The 24,422-nt window shown below is 42.0% G+C and overlaps 1 protein-coding gene across 1 annotated transcript in view; it reads left to right on the plus strand.

Annotated features, from left to right (window-relative positions):
• The first annotated feature begins 8,136 nt into the window (after positions 1–8,136).
• Atxn7 (ataxin 7) overlaps positions 8,137–24,422 on the plus strand; it is a 293,750-nt gene continuing 277,464 nt past the window's right edge. Inside the window, 3 exon segments of the mRNA XM_047530550.1 lie at positions 8,137–8,266; positions 8,669–8,974; positions 9,212–9,280. Coding sequence (XP_047386506.1) covers positions 8,680–8,974; positions 9,212–9,280 — 364 coding nt within the window. The 5' untranslated portion in view covers positions 8,137–8,266; positions 8,669–8,679.

The raw sequence follows: 24,422 nt of genomic DNA on the forward strand, positions 1-24,422 counted from the left end.
TCATAGATGTTTGCACTTCAAGTGTATAGCTTAAAGATTTGTAGTATATTTACCTATGTGCACCATCACCTCTATGTCCAGAACATTTTCAGCATCCCTAGAGGAGACCCCATGTCCTTTAAGCAGTGACTCCCCATCTTTCCTTCCCCTGGCCCCTGGAAACCAATAGTCTGTCTTCTGTCTCTAGGAACTTGCCTACTCTGGATAACTCACATAAATGAAATTATGTAATATATGATCTTTTGTGTCTGACTTATTTTACTTAGTATGTTTTCAAGGTTTATTAATGTATCATGTGCTTTGTTCCTTTTTATGGAGTGGAGGACTCTTGTTAAAAGATATAATATTCTTGTATGGATACGCTGCAATTTGCTTATCTCTTCATCAGCTGATGGACATTTGAGTTGTTTCCACAATGAGTAGCATAATTATTAATATTGGTAAAGTATCTCAATAGACATTTTTCCAAAGAAGACAATGTAAATAACCATCAAAAAAATGCAAAGATACTCAACATCAGTAGTCATTAAGAAAATGTAAAACTGTATTACCAATAGTGCAGCTAATGAACATTTGCATACAAGTGTCTGAGTCTCTACTGTTGTTTTTCTTAAAATTTTTTTAGTTGTCAATGAACCTTTAATTAATTAATTAATTATTTATATGTGGTACTGAGAATCAAACCCAGTGCCTCACACATGCTAGGCAGGCACTGTACCACTTAGCTGCAACCCCAGCCCTGCTTTTAATTCTTTTGAGTATACACATAGAAGTGGAATTGCTGGATGATATGGTTATTTTATGTTTAACCTTTTGAGTGGCTGTTTTCCACAGTGGCTGTACCATTTTTCGTTCCCCTATTGCCTCCCAGCAATGTATGAGTATTTACATACTTGCTAATACTCTTGACACATTCCATTCTTTTGTTGTCATTTTTTATTATAGCCTTCCTGGTGGGTGTGAAGAGATATCTCTTACAACTTTTTAAAAAAATACTTTTTTTAGTTGTAGATGGACACAATACCTTTATTTTGTTTATTTTTATGTGGTGCTGGGGATCAAACCCAGTGCCTCACATATGCTAGGCAAGTTCTCTACCACTGAGCCACAACCTCAGCCCCTCTCTTACAATTTTGCCTTTCTTAATGACTACTGATGTTGAGTATCTTTGCATTTTTTTTGTTGGTCATTTATATTGTTTTCTTGGGAAAAATGTCTGTTGAGGTCCTTTACCAATATTAATAATTAAGTTACTTGTCATAGAAAAATTTGAGACGTAAGATTTCTTTCTGTTTTTTAGATACAAATCTCTTATCGTATACATGATTTGAAAAAAAAATTCCTTTGTTCTCAGGGTTGTCTTTTCACTTACTTGATGGTATCCTGCAAGAACAAAAGTTTAATTTCAGTGAGGTGCAGTTTACCTATTTGGCTCTGTTTTTCAAGAAATATCTGACATATCAGATTCTAGCCCGTAGGATTTCTGCTCTGCTGCCACAATCCAAGAAACTATTTGGAAAATTCTTAGTTTTTGTGAGAATACCTATTTTCTGAAGTAGAGAAGCAGGAAACTTTGGAAAGCTAGAAAGACACATTTCACCTGTAGCAATTTTTTTTGTTCAGTTCCCCTTTTCTGCTTGTGAATTTCCTTCACTTAGATCAGATTCTTGGGGGTTGAGGGTGGAGTCAGTGGAAAGAAGAATAAAGTCTCTGGGTCCTGAAGATTTTACGTCGATCAAGAGATTATGAATTACAAAAGAAAAAAGGTCAGAAACTTTGCTATGAGCCATTTCTGGTACCATTTAAAACCAGAATGACCATGAGAGTATAAAAATTTTGTGCTTTTGGGAAGAAAGCTTTAGGGACCAGTACATCTGAAAAAGTCATTCTCATTTATATGAGAATTTTCTTCCTCTTCCTCCTCTTCATCCTTCTCCCCCCCATAAATTATGAGAATTTATTTTTATGTGTGTGTATGTATGTACACTTAGGGGAAGGAAAGGTCAGGGAACTATATTCATACTCATTCAAACGTATTTTTGAAAAATAGTTCAATCTGTTAATACTACAGCCCTTTTACCTCTACTAAAAAAAGGAAGGCTTTCCTTTGGGAATGGAAAGGAATTTCAAGTTTATCTGATACAATCTATCCTTTGAAAAGCAGTGCAGACCCACATAGGTTGCTGGACGAGGGTGCAAAGAAAGTATGTGGAAAATCAGGGCGCCATGTTTTCTGGATCTGTGGCTTTGCTTAGAGCTGGAACTTTGCTGAGGACAAGGGAAGAATCCTCTGTGTCATTTCTGCCATCCTGTACTAGTACCTAGTATTGTTTGTCCTGGATTCAGCCCTAAGCATTTTTTGACCAGTTTGGGGACCTGTCTGAGGCTACTGTGGTTTGGGAAGTGAGTTCCAGGTTCCCAGTGACCCCCTGGGAGGTCAGACTTTTCATCCCTAGGAGACTGAGTGCTCTCCTTGTCACCTTGATTTCAGAGGATGTGCTCTTGACCCAGTCCATGATGTTTTATGATTTAGTGGTGGGAATGAGTTCCCCGGTGCTTAGTGAGTGGGAGGGAAATTTTGCTAAAAAACAGAGAAGGGACTTGATTGGATAGGAGAATTTCACCCATATTATAGGTGGAGTGACCTCTGTGAGCGAAGGCTTCGGAGTTGAGAGCAAGAGAGTAGAGCATATCGGAAACTATGAATTGTATCTTCTGGTTGGACGAGAGAGTACCTGCAGGACACAATTGAACAGACAGATGTGGTGGAGTGAGGGGAGGGTAGACAGTAGAGAACCTTGAATGTTTTTATTTATTTCAGTGGTCACTGAGGAGCCCCTGAAAGCACCAGAGCCAGGACTGGGGTAACTATAACACTTCAGCAAGACTATCTGATAGTAGAGCATAGACACATTGGAATTGGTGCTTGCTACATTACCGGCATGGTGCTAATAGCTGACACAGTGCAATTTTGCACTATTATTTTTTTAATGTTCCTCATAAAGTAGATATGCTTATTTTATTCATTTTATAGATGAGGAAACAGACACAGAGAGGTTAAGTGATTTCCGCAGAGCAATACAGCCAGTAAGTGGTAGAAGTGGGATTCAGCCTGGGAGATGGTGCTAGAACCCATGCTCTTAATTTCTGGGCCTTTAAGATGGTGATATTTACAGTCAGTTTTAGTGAAAGCTTTGTCAGTACAAAGGTGACATAGGAAATTATTTTTAACAGTGTATCTGATCTTTGCATTTTATTGCATCTGAGGTAGTGCACTAAAACTATATAGTTGGCTTTCTTTTATAGCTGAATGTTGGCCCAGTGTTTCCATTCCTTTTTAAAAATGTAAACCCTTCTCTCAATTTTTAAAAAATTACTTAACCTAAGGAAGTAAGTCCTAATCAAGATTTGAAATCAGGTTTATCATAAAACAGGTCTAGCAATATTTGGGTATTATGAATTGGTCACATTTCATAATTTATTACCTTTTATAATTCATTACTTTTTATATGTATATTTAATTTTTTTTTTTCTTTCCAAGCAAGTCGCTATTACCGCTGGATGTTTCTTTGGTATAATTCATACCCAACTGTACACATGTGATTAAGAAAATGAACTGAAAATTTAGTGCTTTGAACTCCCTGGCAAATGAGGCATTCTGTAGAATGAGTATGTGTACCATCTTCTAAGAGATGGTCATCCCTCATCTTTAAGTCCCCACTGTTGCATCTGCCCTTATTATTCCTAATTTTGCACTTGATTGTCAGCAGTTTCAGCCACTGGGTTGATGAATTCAATTTATTCCTTCTACTCTTCTCCCTCTGCTGGAATACTGATGTATTTATGACAGGCTGTAAGGTATTTCACTAGAGGGAGCACAGTTAAGGGAAGGCCCTCCTGTGATACCCCTTATGCAGAATAGAGCCCTGGCTCACTCTGGAGAAGAAAGAAGGAAAGGGAGAGGTGTGGTCAGAGGAGCTAGGGAGGATATGAACAAAGGCGCTGCCAATTTTAGGAAGATAGAAAGCCGCTATATCCAAAGCATTCCTGTTTTAGTGACTCTGAGTTTCTTTTTACCCAAATAACTTCAATTCTTTGAGGTTGATAATGGAGAATCTGTTACCAACCCTGTAATTTACACAGATAGATATACTGTAGTTACTGGTTTTCAAGTTTATTAAAATCTTGTATTGGGACTGGTGGTTTTCCCCAAATAAAAGGCTTGTGTGGGGTCTTGCTTCTTCGAAAAGTTTTGGGCAGTTTTAGTCTTTTTACATTAAACTAGATTTAGGAACTAGAAAGATAAACTTATTTTAAAATTTTATTGCATATCATGATGGGTTCAGCCTTTGAACAAAGCATTTTATAAGTGAATCTGCTGTGCAAAGAATCCTTTTTGTAAAGAGAGACCTTGTTACCCTTGGCACCTACTGGGAACATACCTAAATTTGGATGGTGAAGTAAGACCATATTTTAAATACATCCTTGGAAGGGATAAAATGCTCAGAATTTGGCAGCATTTTACTTCTGACAGCCTAGTTCTTAAGCTACATACAATTTAATTGGTGGTGACAGCTTTTAACACGAGCATTTTGATGAATTAAATTTTTCCCTGTTTCTTATTTTTTTCATATCCTCAATGAAGTTACTATTTTGTGTTTACCCTGGTGCCTAGTAGAGTGCCTGATATGTGGTAAGCAATTGGGAATTGTTAGATAAATTGGGTTCCCATTACTCAAACCTCATAAAATGTATGTTGTTTAAAGGTACAGGCAGATGCCCAAGTTCCTCAGGGCTACAGGATGTCATCAGAAGTCCACTGGCATAAGTACTGATTTATATCATGCAAGACACCCTCCTTTATTAAAATAACCTATGTTGAATGAATGTCAATTATATGAGCTATTTTCTTTTTTATTTCTGGATATGGAGGCTAGAGAGGATTTAGATAAGAGGACATGAAATTCTTTATTATGGCCTGGTAGAAAAACCTAAATATTTGAGTTTCTGTATACACATGTTAATAATCAGTGCTCTTTGTATAAGGAATACTTTTAAACTGTTGCCAACATTTGAAAATCAGATGCACTTTCTCAGCTTGCAATTTTGACTTTTCTTGGTGACTCATTCCAACTATTAGGAAACCCAAAACTATGGATATCTGTCTTTTCTAGAAGTTAGAGCTTTTTCATTGGTGATGAAACAGTGTGGTAAAAATGCATGGATTGCAGCAAAGAGAATGGGGTGGGAGATAATGCCAGGAATTAATTGTTATTTTCTTGTCCCCATGTCGTCCTCAATTTGGTAGTAAATGTCCTAGGTAAGTGTTGAACTGAATTGCTCAGCTTGATATAAGGCACTTATTTATAGTATTTGGGTTAAGCTTTGTACTGAGGATTTTTTGTGTAATCCCGAAATGTCTGGCCTTATCTCCATTTTATAGATTAGGAAACTGAGGTACTGGCACAGCTTATAAGTGGAAGAGCTAATATCTGCACCCAGCAATAGCAAGACTGGCTCTAGAGCCCTACCTCATTTTCCTTATCCATTCATTGTAAATAATACAATTTCTAACAGACACCATTGCAAACACTGAGATAATGCAATAAGGTACCCACGGTAGTTATTGAGGTGCTCAACAATTGATAACTCCTATTGTAATTAAGGTCCCTTAGTAACTATCATAATGTTAAGAGGAGATATATATATATATATATATATATATATATATATATATATATGGTTCTTTTGTATCTTATTAAATCAACTAGAAACTTTGAAGATAAAAAAGAGAATCTAGCAAGAGTTAGGATAAAAATTTGTAAAATAGTATTACAGATTGCTATTTTGATCCTCATCGACTGGAAGTCATATTGGTAAATTGTGAAATCTTTTCACATGTAAAAGGAGAGAAATCAAGCAGTGTCTGGAGGAAGTGAGACCGTACTTCACATTTGCCATTCTTCCCCTCCTTTTAATTCTCAACCTGCACTTTCAGGAATCGGAAGAACTGTACTTAAGCAAGTTCCCTTTGATATCTGAATGGCCGGGTGGTCCTCAACTTTTTTCACTGGCAGCTTCAAATGCCATTATATCGAAATATTATTTTAAATGTAGAATTACAAAATTCAAAGTAATTGACAAATTGTATCCTTTAATCCCAGCAATCAGACAGTGAATATTTTCATGCAATTTTATAGATGCTTCAGTGATTCAGAATGTATGAAAATTTGAAAATCTGTAATGGAGATATCCAAGCTACGTTAAAAGTTAGGAACTTTCTTTTTGGCAAGGGAATGTATGTTTTGACCGTGCATTTTTTCTTTGATAGTCTTATTTAGGACGTTAAAACTTTAGACATGATTTTTAAAAATTAAATCCTTCCAGTCATTTCTCTATTTTTAGTTACAGCTGTCTCTAAATATTCCAGGGAATTGATTCCAGGATCCCCTCCCCACCCCATCATCAAAATTTGCAGATGCTCTAGTCCTAGTCACTTATATAAAATGTCAGTGAATTTGCATATAACCTAGGCATATCCTCTCATGTACTTTAAATCATCTCTAGATTGCTTATAATAGCTAATAAAATGTAAATGCTATGAAAATAGTTGTTAGCCTGTAGTTATGGAATAATGACAAGAAAAAAATGTACATATTCAGTACAGGGTCAGTTTTTTTGTTTGTTTTGTTTTAAAGAAAAAAAGTACTTTCAACCTATGGTTGGTTCCATATGTGGGTGCAGAGCTAGAGGATACAGAGGGTCAACTGTATTTTGACAAGGACTGGAAGCATCCATAGTTTCACTTAATGCTCTTGTTTGCATTGCAATTCCAGAAGAAGAAAAAATTACACCCAGTTCTAAATCTGTCTAAGCAAAAAATTCATACTTGTGTATTTTAAAATACGAACCTAAAACCCTCTCCACTAGTCCTGCATTTCCTTATTAATTTTTACTCTTGTTCAAACGTTCTTATATTTCTGCAAGTTGGACTTTGTTTCTTCAAAGGGGAAGTTGGCCTTCTCTGTCACGCCAGATGTTTTGAGATTAAACAAAACTAAACAAACAAAAAACAAACAAACACCTTGCCACCTAGTCAGAGAAACACCTGTAAGCAAGCAGCTCTGTACAGGTTACAGAAGTGCTGATATTACTGCAGTGTGAAACGTGATGATCAGAATCACTGATTTTGTCTCAGGCTTCAAGTTTTCAGTTTGAGATAACAGTAATAATAGCAACACTAAGGGCAAGTGTTCAGTGTGGTCTGCTACTGTTTCAAGCCTTTCGTATGCTTTAGTTCATTAAGTAGCCTTTTATTTTTCCATCTTTAGTCTGCCACTTAAGGAAAAGCGGTGTGCGTTCACATTGAGGAGGGGTGTAAAAGTTTTGTGGACGAAAGCCTTAATGTAGTGAACAAACACTGATGGAAAACAGCGCCTTTCCAACATGTTTTCTAGGAATTCTGTACATTCCCCTAAGCTGTGGTGTTCTCATCCTGCCCAAGAAAAGACAATAAAGAGGGAGAGGCTAACCACTTAAGTTAAAAATGATGCGATTTTTAAATGGCAAGATTTTTATTTTGGGGATGAATGAATCACTTCCAGGAGCAATGAAGGAGAAATACAGAAATTCGAGGTAATGACTTCGAACACGTAAACGGATAAAAATCTCCTCGCTTTCTCTCCGGTAGTCCCTCTTACACTGATTTCGTGGTCCCCTTTTTACTGGACAAGAAATTCCAAGTCCCCCGGGCGCAAACTGTGACCTCCGCTTGTGGGCATTGGGGCGCACACGTGGGCGCCTTCGCGTGCACCGGGGGCTTAGGGCTGACACCTGGGCCAGTACCTGGGCGGCGTTTCCATGCCTGCCTGTGGCTCCCTACGTGCGGGGCGTCCGCTCTGTGGCGGCTTCCCATTCATGCTTTTTGACAACTGTGCGGCCACCCGCGAGACAAGTCAAGTGCTTTTCCCTGCACGAGCTCCTCTACCCCGGCCCCGGCGGCGACGCTCGGTGATACCCGGGGGCCGGCCGGCCGGCTCCTCCATAGGTGGCTGCGTTTCCGACTTCGCCCTGGCTCCACTCCGGGGGCTTGACGTGCAAACTTCGCCGGAGCGAGCTGAGAGGGAGGGACCGGCGAGGGGGAGGAGGCGACGGGAGGCGCCTCCGCTTAAGGGAGCCGGCCGGGCGCCGCCGCTCGGACGGACGCGCGGACGGAAGGAAGGAGCGGGGCCGCCGGGCCCGGCCCGGGGATGCGAGCGGCCGCAGGGTGGGCAGCCGGGGAACCGGGGGTGCGGCTCCGGCCTCCCCGCGGCGGGCCGCCGTGCTGGGGCGCAGAGCTGGGGCGGGGGCAGCTCCGGGCGCCGGCCTCGGCGCCTGCTCCTCCGGGCAGAGGCAGGCAGGGGACCCAGCGCCCGGCGGCGGGCCGCCGGCGGCCGGTCCTCTCTCCGAGGAGCCGCGGGAGGCGAAAGCGAAAGCGAGCCCGCGCCGCGGACTTTGCGACCGGAGCGGGGGGTGGCCCGGGAGGAGGCGGGCTGGGGGCTGGGCGGCCGGGGGCGCTGTCAGCGCGCCCCACCCGGCCTGCGGGCCGCGCACGCCGCCGGAACTCCCCGGCGCCTCCTTAAAAGCGGCCCCCGCGAGACTCTTTTCCCCCTTTTTTGTTACATTGTAGGAGCGGAAAGAATGTCGGAGCGGGCCGCGGATGACGTCAGGGGGGAGCCGCGCCGCGCGGCGGCGGCGGGCGGAGCAGCGGCCGCCCGGCAGCAGCAGCAGCAGCAGCAGCAGCCTCCGCAGCCCCCGCGGCAGCAGCCGCCGCCGCGGCGCCTACGGCCGGAGGACGGCGGTCCCGGCGCCGCCTCCACCTCGGCCGCCGCAATGGCGACGGTCGGGGAGCGCAGGCCCCTGCCCAGTCCCGAAGCGATGCTGGGACAGTCGTGGAATCTGTGGGTCGAGGCTTCCAAACTTCCTGGGAAGGACGGTGAGTGTCCACGCCCTCCTCTTCCCCACGCCCCCCACTTCCCCCTTCCTCTACCCTCTCCTCCCCTCCCCCGCCACCCCGTCCTGTGACCCGCCCCCTCGGGGGTCAGAGATGCTATCGTTCGCTGTGTTGCGGAACGAGGAGGTGCCCACACCTACCCGTGCGTGCGTGAGCGTGCGTCACACTCCTGGCCACTGACCTGCCTCTCCCCTCCTCCTGTGTGTGTATATCTCCTAGGGACGGAATTGGACGAAAGTTTCAAGGAGTTTGGGAAAAACCGCGAAGTCATGGGGCTCTGTCGGGAAGGTGAGTCCAGCCCCCCTGATGGAGTTTGTGCAAACCCCGGGGAAGTTTCCTTGCTGCTTCACCAGGGACCGGAACTTGAGCCCACCTTACCCGCTCCCCTTCCCCCTCGAGGATGCTGCCTGAGGAGGAGGGAGGGGGAGGGCCGAGCATTTGGGAAAATCCGGCTTCTGGGGGCTTCCTGTAATTGGGAGTATCCTGGAACCCTTCAGTGGAAGCCTGGCAAGGTGCAGCCCGAGTGGCATTGGTAGGTGATGAGCGCTGGGAACCGGTTAGGAAGTTTAACCTAGATCCCTTCAGGTGTGACCCCCTTATGGAGAACATGAGTGGAGGAAGGATTTCTCAGCTTTAGAATCATTTCTACAGTTCTTGGGGCTGGGTACCATAGAAAGGAAACTTGATCACCCAAAAGTTTTTTTTTTTGGCAAATTAGAATGAATTTTGAACTAGGGAAAAAGATGTCTTAACCGCTGTCACTTTATTTCTGTGGAACTTAAAAGTACAAGATGCTACCAAAGGTTCTTCACAGCCCGGAAGTGCAATTGACCAAATTTTTTGTGAGCTGCCAGATTAGGGGATTTAAAAAAAAAAAAAAAAGCCAAAATTTTAGATGGTGAAACAAGACTTTACTGCCCATATCTAGTAAAATCAGAGTTTAATTATTGATTAGTTTTAAGCTGTTTGGTGGAAGGATGCTCTAGGGAAATATGTGTAGCTAAAGGTATGCCTACAAATGAAAGGTCAGGTGTCTGTCAGATTTGTCTTGGAGACTTCCTTTTTTCTGTGAATTAGGTGGCCTTTGCTACTACCTTCCTGCACCAGGCCTGGGCACGCTGTGTTCAGAAAGGAAAAGGACATGAGTGAGGCTTAGCATCCCAAATACTGAGTTTGGAATAGATAGAATATTAGCAGCGGGGAAATTTTTAAGTCCAGAACTGGCTGGTAGTTTACTGTCTTCACATTTACTTCTTGTTTTCAACACCTGCCTTTTCTTCACTTTCATCACTTCAGTTTTTATCAATTGCCAACTTGACCTCTTGGCACCATGAGGAAAAATAATACAGTGGCAGCCCTATGTGAGCTTCCAGTTGGAACAGATCATACAGCAAATTAGTTGATTTTCAAAAGGAGAATTGCTGTTTGAGGGCAAAGAGGGAAAGCACAGGACTTGTTGGCGATGTTGCAATAGAAAAAATCAGTTGTTAGTCCGGTTTTAGTGTGGAATTGGCAGCCCGCCTGGGCTTAAAAAATTAAAATCACTAGGTGGTAACTCTCATAGGAAGCAGTTGGAGTAGAACTTTAGAGGACCTGATTTACTCTTGTTCTTAGTTTTCATTCTCTGGGTGTGGATACATTTCCCATAAAGGGTTTCTAAATCTGTGTGAAAACAGGATGCTGATTATTGGTAATTCCCCTATAGAGGATGAGTAAGTGTCTTAGTGTTTCACTGAGTACCTTGATCTGGACCAAGACCCAACCAAATTTAGTGGCCTGGACCCATTTTTGTACTATTTTCTGTTGGAATAAATTTATCAGCAGGTGTTCCCTGAAGCTCTAAGACCTTTTAACTACCTGCTGGAGGCTCAGAAGGGTCATGGATCTGATTATGTGTGCTTCTGAACTATTAAATTATTAAATTGTTATTGTTTGTTAGAGGTCACTTCACTGTCTCCCTCCCCCCCCCCCTTTTTTTTTCTCTTTCCCCTAAGCTGCTCTCACCATTTAGAGGATGATGTAGCTGCCAGGCTTTCTGTAACTTGTGTTTGCCTGTTTTGAGAGACTGAAGTTTTAAATTCAGACAGTTCTACATTTCTCTGTGACTTTGTGGATTTTTTTTTTTTTTTTTTTTAACTGTTTAAAAATCCAAGCTTGAGAGCTCCATGAAGTGGACCTGTATGATATCTTAACAAACAGCCCAGGTCAGCTATTTCAGGAATAAAAATACACTTATTGAATCCTGTCCATTGTCTTTGGCTAAGATTATCTCCTGTCAATAAAAGACGTTTTGAAATTAACTGTACTAATTCCTCTCTTTAATGTCATTACATTGAGAAGGAATACGTAAATAAATTGAAAATTTGTGGAAAATCGGCCGCTTTCCGTTTTAGAAGATCTCTAGGAATCTGCAGTAGACTCCTTGAATTCTCTAGTGTCTGATATGACCTAGACGTCACAAAACCTGGGTGAGAGAGAAAGTGGCTTAACCTTGCATTAGTTATTTCATCTCTGAATTTAGCTTTCCCTGTTTGGAAAAAGTAGATGATACTAATATTTCCCAAGGTTTTTGTAAGGGTTGAAATAATGACTCAGTACCCACTAATTGCTTTTAACCCTTTGAACTGCTGATAATCCCAACCCTGACTTCCTAATTTGATTTTTATCTAAGTCCAGGGTTTGTAACCTGGGACCCTTGAATAAGCTTCCAGAGGTCAGAGTTTCCAGAAACTATATGCAAAATAATATGCATGTCCACCTTCCAGGACAAGTGTCCACAGCTTCCCTTGTATTATCAAAACGTCCCCACTCCCACAGTTCAAATACACAGTTAGGCTTTATTTCTTTTTTCCTTTTTTCTTTTTCTTCTTGTGACTTACTTTGGCCAGTTCCTTTGTGGCAAGACTGCCTAAGGGTTAATGCTGTGGAAGAAGGTTGGGACTATTGATATGAGTGGAAGTGAGGTTATTTGTGGTTTGGCTCTTCTTTTAGCACAGGTAGGCAAATGTCAGGATAAAATTCCAGTTCCTTTCAGTTCAGCCTGTCGTTTGTCTGCATTCTCATATTTTTATTGCCTTTTTTCTTTTTTTTTTTGGGTGCTGGGGATCGAACCCAGGGCCTTGTGCTTGCAAGGCAAGCACTCTACCGACTGAGCTATCTCCCCAGGCCCTTGCCTTTTTTCTTTTGTAATTTGTAAATACTTGTTAATAGTACAGCTGGCTTGGCGGAAAAAGACTTAATTTGTTTTGACTTTTTTAAGTCAGTGAACTCAACAAATTGCCTTTTTCCCCAAGATAATTTGTACAATTCTGTATTTGTAATATCTCATAAATTTATGTTTAGATGAGTTAATTGGTATGAATAACTGACTGGAATTTCTACATTAGTGCCTGAACACATAGGAGCCTTAAAAAATGAAACCGTTACCAGACACAGTGGTGCACACCTGTAATCAATCCTGGAACTCCTGAGGCTGAGGCAGGAGGATCTTAAGTTTGGGACCAGCCTCAACAACTTAGCAAGGTCCTAAGCGACTTAGCAAGACCCTGTCTAAAAATAAAAAGGCCTAGGGATGTAATTCAGTGGTAGAGAACCCCTAGGTTCCATCCCCTGTATCAAAAGCCTTAATTTCACAGCAAATGTTTAAATAAATATGGTATCTTTTTGGGAATCAGCAGTAGAATTGGAAGAATGACCTCTTCTTTGGGAAGGCATCCCTGATTTCTCTGAAGTCCACCTGTGGTGTAGATATCCTATCCTGGATGTATCCTTTCTGCATGTTGTAACCACTTGTATCTGTTGTGCTGGCTGCTACTTTAGAGTGTACATATCCTGAAGGCAGGGGCATTTTTGATAAAGACATACTCAGTTCCTGCACACTTTTGTGTTCAGTATTTGCTCAAAAAAAAAAAAAAGAATGAATGAATTGGGTTAGGTGTGGTGTGGTGGCACAAGTCTGTAGTCACAGCTAGTGGGGAGACTAAGGCAGGAGGATCACAAGCAAGTTCAAGGCCTGCATGGGCAACTTAGGAGGACCCTGTGTCAAAATAAGATTTTTAAAAAGGACTGGTACAACTCAGTGGTAGGGTGCTTGCCTAGTATATGATCCCCTGGGTTCAATACTCAGCATCTTCACCCGCCAAGAATGAAGTGGACTTCTGTGAAGATTGAACTGAGTTCCATAGGGTGAATGGTTCAGATAACCACATTTCCCATGTACTGTGACTCAAAAAAAAAAAAAAAAAAAAAAGATACTTCTGTGTGTTATGCTTACATTCTGTGTGTTGGGGGCTGGGGGTCATGGCACCAGGGGAGGCCAGGGGCTTCCTTCCAGCACTTCCTGTTGCTCTGTTCTGAGTTCAGTGTTCATTCACACTTTCCAGAAAGGGTGAAGACAGGACACTACCTCTCTTATCTCTGATATTTAGGCAGGGGAGGAGGATGGCAACCCAGGGTGATATTCACACTTGATGACAGGTGATTTCCCTGTCAAAGTAACAGGGACATAGTTGAGCCTGGGGCAAGATGGAAAAGAGGTTGGTATGTACCTATAAGCAGCTAGTTTTTGTTTTTGTTTTTTAAGGATGGACTGGGGAGGTGGGTACTGAGTCAGCACAGCATTGCAACCTTTTTGCTTTTCTAGAAGGAAATAAAATGGTTCCTAGTTAACTGGAACCACATAGGTGTTTGTGTGAAGTACTGTTAATGGCACTACATTGTAGACATAGAACCCTCTCCCTGGGAGTCTTTATGTCTGTGTTTCTGTGGGGTTTCTCATCTGTTTTTACACCCAGCTTTTTCTTATGGGCACTTTGAAACTTACAGGAGAGAAAATATTTTAATGAGCCTCCTTGTCGCCATCACTCCGCTTCAACAGCTAATGAGTCATGGCCTAATCTTGCTTCATCTCTGCCCCACAGTGAATTATTTTGAAGCCTATCCCAGACATTGTAGCGTTTTTTAGTTTTCTCTTTTCTACTCAGGTGGACTTCAACTAGGGTCCTGTAAAAATGGAGTCTTGACGCCGTGCCTTTGTTTAGAGGCATGCCAAGCTGCTGTTTCTGATCTCTTCTGTGGGCTTGCCAGGGCTTTGCAGGTGGCAGTGCCTGCAGTCCCTTACATCTCAAGGGGAGATCTGAACCAAGCCTTCCACAGGAATCCTTGAGGTTCTCATTCCTTGGTCAGTCAGCTGAGGGGCTTGTTAAACATGAGTGCACCTTTAAGCAGTGCTCAGGTGGTTTGATGGTAGATTGCCCACACTGGAGAAATACCTCTCTGAGTTTCAGTGCTGCAGTGACGTGCGTAGCACACGTAGTTACCTACCTGTGAGATCTGCACTAACCCATGGGGGAGGGAGCCCCCACCAGACACCCCTATATCAGGAATTCTTTCCCCCATTCTGCCATCTTTGATATTCTATTCACATTACAGCTTGTGGGTCAAATCCACCCTGGCCTACTTCAGAATGGTTCTTACATTGCTGAATGGTTGAAATCAAAACAAAAAGATTTCATGATGCGTGAAAATTACATGAAATTCAGATGTCTGTGTCCCTAAGTGAAGTTTTATTGGAGCACAACCATTGCCTTTCGTTTACTTATTGTCTGTGCTTTCTCTGTACAGTGAACACCAAAGTTAAATGGGTGCGGCAGAGAACATACAGCTCACCAAGCTCAAAATATTTATTCTTATTACAGGAGAAGTTGGCTAACCCCTGGTTTAATGAGTTCCTTGGTTGATGAAACAAAACCCCATTCTGCTAAATGTGATTCTATGATTCCTTAACCTTTCTATTTTGATGGGGAGAAGAAAGTTTTTTTTTTGTTTTTTGTTTTTGTTTTGGTACTGGAGATTGAACTCAGGGACACTCAACCACGGAGCCACAGCCCCAGCTCTATTTTGTATCTTCTTTTGAGACAGGGTCTCTCCAAGTTGCTGAGGCTGACTTTGAACTCTCGATTCTCTTACCTCAGACTCCCAAATTGCTGGAATTATAGGCATGTGCCACCTTGGTTTATTTTTAAACCAAGAGTTTATTACTACCAGAAAAAATTACATAGAGGAAATAAATGGAGAAAGAAATAGTTTCACCTAAAAAGGTTCCCACCATGTCCACACTTGTCACTCACTGCTACTTTTCTGTGGCATACATCTGTTTCAGGACAGTTCATATACATTTTTAAGAGCCTTGGACCACAGGGATGATGCTTGGGTTGTATTAATCCCTTGTATGGTACATAAATATGCAGGAGGGAATCTGGAACTTTTATGGAATTTTGAGTCAAATTCTTTAGAACTTCTTCCATTGAACTGGCTTAGAGAAACCAAAACTTTGTTGGAGATCTTGGGATTTGTAGGAAAGATTCAGCAGAAAACAAATCTACATTTTGCTTATTTTGCTTGAAGAAGGCAGACAGTGTTCTTAGATCCCATAATCTTTATGATTTTGTACTTGCTAAAAAGTGCGGCACCTGGTATATACTGTGCTGAATTCCGAACTCTCAAGACTTCACAGGTGATGGAAACTGCACGTGTTATCTGCAGTAGGGTGAGGTTCCCAGTCTGCAGTTCTCGTAACCACTGATCTCAGGAGGGAGTATGAGGTTTTATGCCTCATTGTGGCACATTACCTGCATGGGGTATAGTGTGTTTCTTCTTTATAAGGACATTCTTCCTGAGGCCCACATCTTCCTGAGTGTCCCATCATAAGTGGACAGCTCGAGTTTGGGCAGTACTTGTACTGTGCCAGCTCATTTTACTTCATGTAAGCTTCACAGTAACAATGTGTTCTGGCTGTCACCATTATCTCCCTTTTACGAATGAGACGAGTAAGGCTCAGATAGGTGAGGTAGCTTGCCAGGATCAGAAAGCATCAAGAGGTCTTGAAACTCAGATGGGCCTAACCGTAGCCAATCTGCCTAACTACTCCTGTGCCCAGTCCATTTCCAGAATGTGCACGCACTTTTGATGAGCTCGGGCAGGTTACCCTAACCTTAGTTTTCCATGTCCTTGTCTGGAAATAACTGACCTTTACCAAAAAATATTTTTAAAGATGTCAGAACCATTTCCCTGCTGTGCTTTACAATAGTGTATATGTTGTATTTAGTTGTTCTTTTATAAAATCTTTTCTTTGGGGGGGAGGGGTGCATGTGCCGTTTGCATTAGAAGTAATTGGCTTTTTTAAAAAAAGATTAAATGAAAGCTCAGGTTGCAGCAGATAGCAGGCACAATCATCTGGATTTGTGCCATTAAAAAAAATCCTTTAAAAAGGGAGAAGTGAAATTTCACTATTTAAATAGCATTTCAGTGCAAGATTGCTTTTAATCACATTGATATTCAAAGTTTATGGCAGTATTTCTAATAAATGTGCCCCTCTGATTATTAAAGTATTTTTTGATTGAAGTTCTAAAGGGGGGAAAAAAGCCGCCTGTTAGTAGACTTAACAGTTGGAGTTACTCTACTTTTGAGAGAAAGGCAGAGGGTTACATTTATATTCATCGTGTACAGCAGGGATTATTATAAATGAGCAAAGGAAGGAGAAGAATGATTTTTGCATTTTAGCCACTCATAAAACTAGATTTAGTGTTCTTGTTCCTCTTTGTAATAAAGACCCTGCTTACATGAAATGCTTTTCCTCTTAGATGTAAGTGTATAGCAAGGAAAAAGTAAGAGTTCATTATCAATTAGATTCCCAATCTTAAAACAGAACCTATTCCCCTCCCAGGTTTTACAGATGTTTTCCATAATCTTCAGCTCCCAGTGAAAACTGGAGCTTTTTTCCCTACTCCAGTAGATAAAAAGGTAATGCTTTTACCAGCGGCCCCCAGGCTTTGTGTTTCAGTCCAGGAAATCTCAGAAGTGACTGGGGGACTCCAAAGCTAGAGCCCCCAGCATTTTATATATGTCTTCTCCATCATAAAAGGGAACCATTGTCTTGGAATAAGGGACAGTTCTTTAACTTTGAAAAGAGTTTAGGAGAAACTCAATACATTGCCATTATTTTTCCTCATTTTATTATGGGCTTTTCAGAGATCAGTATCTGTTTTGGTGCTTGAGAATCACAGTGCTAAATCATTGTTTCCTAAAGTGCGTTCCAGGGGCCCCTGTTTCTATGTGCTGTTAGTAGGTGTTATGCAGGTAAGAGGTTCTATATAGTAAGCTTGCAAAAGTCAGCTTTTACTGACAGGAGGAAGATTGGGAACTCCAGTTCTACAGTTAAATCCATGTTCGAATCTCAGCTCTAGGAAGGAGGTGTGATGTGTAGGAAATTACCTAGCCTCACTGAGCCTCAGTTGATGTGAGGGTGAGTGGAATAATGGTAATACCTCATAGTGGTTGGGAGGATTAAATGATATAATTTCATCAGTAATGAAAACGTAGTTGAATAAGCATGCTTACAATCAAGTGGTCCTTTAGGACTGTTTAGGGAACGACAGAAAGTGAAATCAAAGTTTTCCTGTAGCAAGCAAGGTGTAGGCAGTCCATGAGAGGAAGCCTCCCATGTTCAGGATGACAGTGTAGCAATGCACCCCAGGTTTCAGACTTTCTTGGAGTCTAATCAAAACAGGAAGCTTGGGAGATGATATTACTTACTTCCCCCTTTGGCCATTTGACTTAGGAGCCCAGCGTGGGGTATTTACTTCTCTGCATTTATGCAGAGTAGCACTTGCTCCTCTTCTGGAAACCTTCAGCTTGTGCATCCTTTGGCTGCTTCCTGTAATGGTTTTCACACCCCTTTTTCTGGCAAGAAAGGTAAATCATAGGCAGCAGAAAGAAGTCATCCTAAGTTGGGGAAATGGATGGGACAGATAAGTTGAGGATACTACTTCTGGGATTTTATTATGTGGGGTTTTCTGCCTGATGAGGGAATTTAGAAAATTGCCTTTTCAGTTCTTGGAAATTTCCATTTTTACTTTCAGCAGTTCTCCATTTAAGTTACTTTGTTCTCTTTGGAAACCATATAGAAAGATTTGTTTTGGAAAAAATGATCATCGTAATTACAGAAATTAATCCACGCTCATTGAAAAGATTTTCCCCATGATGGAAGTAAAGTATGGAACGTTGAACGCCATCATTCTTTGTAATTTCACTCAAGGTCTATTTTAAATCTTCCAACTTCAGGATTTGACTTGATCAAGGACACCAGGTAACTACTTTGGGCACTTACTGGTTAGCAAGACTCAAACTTGCCTGCCTGGTCATTTTCTTTTCCTGACAAGGTCCAGACCTTGTCCTTCAGCAGGCCCTTGGATGTTTTGTTCACTGTGACTACTACTTGGAGAATCTTCCAGGGGTTCTGCATTAATTTCATTCGTTTAGCTTTTATCCCATAAATGTTTAATAGGCAGGTTCTCTGGGGCTCGTGCAGGGCTAGCGGCTGAGGATACAACTGCAAGCTCAGTTAGAAGGCACAGCCCTAACCCCCATCAGGCACTTGGTCAGCAAATACTTAAGGAGTTACCTACCCATTAAGTGCCAGGTTTCTGATGGGTGTTAGAGATAGAGTGACAGAAGTTAGTCCCTGCCCTCTAGTGAAGTGAGACACAGTAAATACAGACATTCACACAGTAAATAACAGGCCTTCTCAAGGACTATTGGATGCCTTGAAATCAATAAAGTAGGCTAACGTGCTGGGGCTGTGGGGTTCAGGCCAGCATGATCAAGGAGGACTTTCCTGAGGATTTAATATTTGAACAGGGATTCAAATGATGAGAAAGAAGCAGCACTGATCATTTGAGAGAGGAGAGGGAGGAAGAGGGGAGGGAAATAAGATTCAGAGGGTCAGATCACTGAGGCCCAGGTAAGGAATTTGAGTGCGTTATAATTATAATGGGAGCCTCGTGGGGGGGCAGTATAGCAGGAGGATGGCTTGATCTAAGCCATGCAGTGTGAGGTTCCCTTTCTATAGAGCATGCATTGTGGAGGGGAGTTAACCAGGCAGAAGGTGACATTGAGGTGAGCTTTCCTGATGACAGTGGCAGTGCAGAGGTTCTTCTCTTCAGGATGCTTTTGGGAAGTAGAGTTTACATCACTTAATTAAGATGTGGATGACAGTAAAAATATTGGGACTTGGCTTGAGCAACTTAGTGGATCTACTCTAATGAGCTGAAGAGTGGTGAAGGGTATGGTAAATTCAGGACCAGGAGCCCTGTTTTCAGCTGCACCTTGCTCGATGTACTCACTGGGCATGCATGTGCCACCACTGTGGAGTCAGCCCTGGGCTGGAGCTCCCTGGTCAACCTGCATAACCAATGGACAGATACTAAGTTTGCTCCCCTGAGATAAGACCAGTCAGGGCAAGGGGCTAAGCCTTGGGTCACTGACACTGACCTTTGGGTGCACAGGAGAGGAGAACTCTCTAGCAAGGTGGTCGGGAAAGCCAATGAGTGTGGTGGCATAAAATCTGAGAGGAGAGACGACAACTGTGTCAGGTGCTGCGAGAAGTAGAGTACACTGATCTCTGGCTTTGGCAATGTGGTTGTTAATGAACTTCATCGGGAGATTGAGCTGGCAGGTGCCTGATCACAGTGCTAGAAGAACCCAGGGCTGAAGTGGAGGGGGCAGGTATGGACAGCACTATTATAGGGTTTTGCTCTGAAAGGTAAAGGAAAAACAAGAAAATAGCAGGATGGGGATCTGGGGTAAAGAGTCCAAGGGGATAAAGGAAGATTAATTTTATTTTATTTGGAGAGTATTAGGCTTGTTTGCCTCCCAGTGGAAATGATCCAGGAATAAGGAATCATTGATCGCACGTGAGGAATGGATAATACCTCAAATTGGGGATCAGACTCAGAGCCCCCACAGACAGGTTGGCTTTGTATAGTTAGAATATTTCCTTCTCCTGTAATGTAGATTCAGTTGCAGTTGGGCTGTGGAATTGTGGGATAAGATGGTTGATTCTTTCCTGTGGCTTCTCTGAAAGAGGGAAATTCAAAGGTCATCAATTGAGAATGAGTAGGAGGAGGAATTTTGTCTGCCTTTTTTTTTTTTTTTTTTCCTTACAGTCAGAAAAATAGCTAAGTAAGCAGGCAATTATTAATCCTTTGGAGTCTTCCCACCACACTTAGAAGAAAATCCAAACTCCCTGGCAAGACCTTGAGAGGTCCTACATTGTGAGCATGTGAGCTCAGAAAATCAGGAATGTCAACAACTTGAAGTTGTGAAGTAGGGAAGCAGCAATCTGGTCAGGAGGACTTCTTGGAAGAGGCAGGGGTCAGTTAACCTGTCTGGGATGGGGACACCTCAGTGGCAGAGTCTGTAACTTGTCGCAGCCTGGAAGATGGGCGTCAAAGGGCAGGAGATGGTTCTGGATGTGACCATCCCAGAGAGGTCTGTGCTGGATGGGAGTGGGGATTGTGGTGGCTGAGTTTGAAAGGTCACCATGGTAGCAGCATAGGAACTGAATTGGCAGTGGCTAAAGTAGAAGTTGAGGCCAATTGGGCACATAGCCCACCTCTTAATGTGAAATTCCTGAGTTTCTAGGTAATGATAAACTGTGACAGTAAGGTTTTAAAATGTATTTATAAAGTCTCAAATGAATTATTTCCCCTAGTAAAGCCCTTTACTGACTTCTGCTTATGTTTGTTCATTCACTCACCATGTATTTACTAAGCACCTACTCTGTGCTTGCTCCTATTTTAGTTTCAGAAAAACCACAGCAAACCAGATGGCCTTCATAGAGCTTCTGTTTTAGTGAGAGAGGCAGGCAACAATGAAAAAAAATTAAAAATATGTATGTTACATGATGATTATTGTGAAAGGAGAAAGATAAAATGTTGGGGTTGCCACTTAAAATGGAGCGAGAAAGGGTTTGAGAGCCACGAGTCTGAGGACCTGAGTCCTAAGCTGAGTCCTTAGCACATGAATATCAGAAGAGCAAATCCAGAGATTGTTTGAAAGTGGGGTGGTTCTGCACTGGATCGGGGAGCAGGGCTTGTAGTGGAAGAGGTTCCACGCTAAAAGGTTAGGAGTAAGTTGGGGAAGCAGATCACATGGCCTCGTATCCCATTGAAAGTTGAGATCCTTTCACTGTGGCCCACAGACCCTGCCTGGTCTGGCCCCTACCAGGCTGTTCAACCCTGTCACCTTCCATTCTTTCCTTTGTCTGCTGCGCCTCGGGCACACTGGCCTCCTTCTGGCTCTTCTAGCACACTGGAATCTTTCCCACTTGCAAACCCTTGCATCTGCTGTTCCCTCTGACTGGGCTGCTGCTGCTCCTGCTGTCTCCACCCCTTCCCTGCTGGCTTCTTTTCATCCTGCTAGACTTGGGTCAGGTGTCACCTTTTTAAAGGAGTCCTCCACATCACTCTGTATATTGCTTTGCAGCCAGCAAGGCATGTCTCTTGCTAAAATGTTTTAATTGTTAGATCTGGGGCATAAATGCTGGGTAGAAGGAATTTTCATAAGTTTTTTTTGTTTTTGTTTTTGTTTTAACATCAGTCTTGGATAAACTTGCAAAATTATCCTGGTGAAGAAAAATAGTATACCACCCACTAATAATCTTATGGAAGGAGGTGGGTAGTGTTCCCTGCAGTAGCATTCCACTCCTTTGTTGGTTATAGTTTGGAGCAGTGTTCATCTTTGTTTCCAGTGTTCTGGCACCTTATTTTTTTTTTTTTTTTTGGTTGAGTAACAATATACTGTGAAGAAAGAAATGGTTTTGGTTTTGGAATAAGTAGTTATGTACAAATAAATGACAGTGTGCCTGAATCCCTCTCTTACATCACCAGGGTTTTCTTTCCCAAGATAAACTCTGCTTTTTTTAGCCTCTGAATAGGATATTTATTTTCTCCCTTCACATTATTACTATTTCTGGGCTTTTTTCTTTCTACTCTGGAGACAGACTGAGTCTACTGTAGATTTGGTGTTACGCTTTCTGTTCCTCTTATCTTGCTCAGCTCCACGTCTGATGAGCTTTTCATTGTTAACTGGCAGCTGTGGTGGCTATTTTTTCAAAAGATCTTGTGTTTGGTAGTTTTTTTTTTTTTTTTTTTTTTTTTTTAAAGCTGATGGCTCTTGCAGAACATGACCTATGTGATGTATGTTTATAATCTGTTTATGAATCACATTCTCATTGTAGTGGTAGTTGTTTCAGGGTAACAAACAAAACTACCGAATTTTTTTTTTTTTTTTAATTCATTAAGTCCCAGGTAAGTCTTTGTAGAAATTTCACTTAGAGTCTGTTTTCCCCGCCTCACAAAGTAATTCTGCAATAAAAACAAGTTCTTCTTAAATATAGCATTTTGACAGATGGCATTTAAAAATTACACAAACATGACAAATCTTGATCACAGTATGGTTTGCATATCCCTTTTATTTGAGTGGGAAAATGCTTTTTAAAAAAAACTTGAGAATTTGAAAAATTAAGCATCATTCAATGCCCAGTAGCAAGTCGCCTTCGTAGTAATAGTACCAGCTGTCATAATTTGAGCCCTTACTCCATGAGGGACTGAGCAAAGAGCTTTACATGGGTTACCTCACTTAACATCTTACAAGACTTATCTTCATTCCAAAGGAAAATTGAGGCTCAGGCAAGCTAACTTGCCGAAATCACAGAGTTTATCAAAGGCAAAGTTGGGATGCCTCAACTGAATGACCCCAAAACCAGGTGGTTCCTTGATTTGTCACTTCTGCATCCTGAGTTGCCCTTGGTAAGGCACACCTGGAATGGACTTTATATATTAATTTATTTTTGGCAAATATATCACACACACTCCAGAGAGTAATTTAAAATCAAGGAAGTGCTTGGTTGATGGTTCAAGGAATAGTAGCAGCATGATTCTGATTGGGGGGGGCGGGGCGCGGATTGTCTCAAGCTCTGAGTTAACTAACTTGGTGTTGGATAGTGTGTGATCGCCGTGAAGAGATTCAGCTCTAACCCATGTGCATAGTTCGTAGAATGCATGGTGGAGAAGTGGTTAACTCTCAGGAGCAAATTCTAATAATTTGTTAGTTGAGGAAGGTGAAAACAATTTAGAAATTTCTTAAACATTACTAAAGCAGCAGTATACTAACCACTTGGGACAGTATCTCCCCTAGGAATAGAAATAAACACAAAGAAACAACCTTTTATAATATAATGTGCAGGGATCATTTTAATCCAAAGATTATCTAAGAGCCTTTCTTTTGAAAATTAAAATTAATTTTTACCATCTCACTCACTAAGCCATGCTGTGGTTGATGTTAAGTAGCTAAGTAGATTGGTATGGCTTCTCATCTTTTTTTCTCCATGTCTGCTTGCCCTGGTGGTAGCGCTGCCCAAAATGGAAATAGGTTAGAACAACACCACACTACACACATGCTTTGTAAAATTTTTGGCCGTGGGCATTAACCTGCATGGAGCTCGACTGACACAAGGTTCATGGGAGTTTGCTGACACTTCTGGTAGAGGTTGTCCCCACATCCCACCCTTAGCTCACCCACAGTGGGGTCACATTGCATGTTGTCACTGAGGGGAATGGATAGCAAATCCCTCTCCCCAGTCTTTGAACAGGAACTGGGAGTTACCTGTTCAGTAACTTTTGGCAGGAATCTAGAGTTTTGAAATGGTTAAAATTGGACATAATATGGGGTTTTTTACATGAAAAATGGATCAATGTATATGTTAATGGTTCTCAAATAGTGCTTGATTGAGAGTTCAATGCTTGATTTTGGTAAGATTTAACAACCCCTATTCAGGGACAGCTTTTTCTTCCATTTTAACAGGTAAAAGTTTTGTTTTTTATTCTCCAATCCTCAGGAAATTCTGAGAGCTGTCAGTTTATGAAAGGTGATTAGGGAGTGAGTTGAGTATGTCTTGCAGGTGGTTAGTTTGGCATTGTCACTCAAGTTACCATGTGCCTGATAAAAACACCTTGCAGTTGGATCCCTTTTTGTGAAACCCCTCTACAACTTTCCCTGGAAAGCTGTGGTCATGATTATATCTGGGCACTGTCAGAGGAACAGAGTAGAATAGTCACCTGAGTTTTCTCAAAACCCATAGTTCATTAAAAAATTTGGGTGGGTTCTAATCTGCCCACGTTTCTTAATGATACTTGCACTGCTTCAAGTCACTGGACAAGTTGCTGTGTCTGGAAACATGAGTGCTCGTGTGTTGGTTTTGTTAAACATGGCTAATGATTGACATGTGTGGCATGAGAGAAAAAAGTGCTGTTTCACAGAGCTGCTGAGCAATTAAAGTGAAACACAGAGGGTTCTAGAAGAGGCAGGCCCTCAAAGCTAGACTCATGGAGGGTGCAGTAGGAGTTTGAGTTCTTTAGACTGCGGGTCGTCTTGCTGTTGCTAACTTGTAATCACCCCCAAACACAATGGAGGAGAAAGCATGAAGCTGAATACTGAGAATTGGAATGGAGCTCAGACGCAGGTTTGTAGGCAGTAGCTGTGGATCCCCATGTGTGGAATCTTTATGTAAAACTGATCTGGCTTCTACTAG

Source organism: Sciurus carolinensis, chromosome 17 (assembly GCF_902686445.1).
Source record: "Sciurus carolinensis chromosome 17, mSciCar1.2, whole genome shotgun sequence".
Taxonomy (NCBI): domain Eukaryota; kingdom Metazoa; phylum Chordata; class Mammalia; order Rodentia; family Sciuridae; genus Sciurus; species Sciurus carolinensis.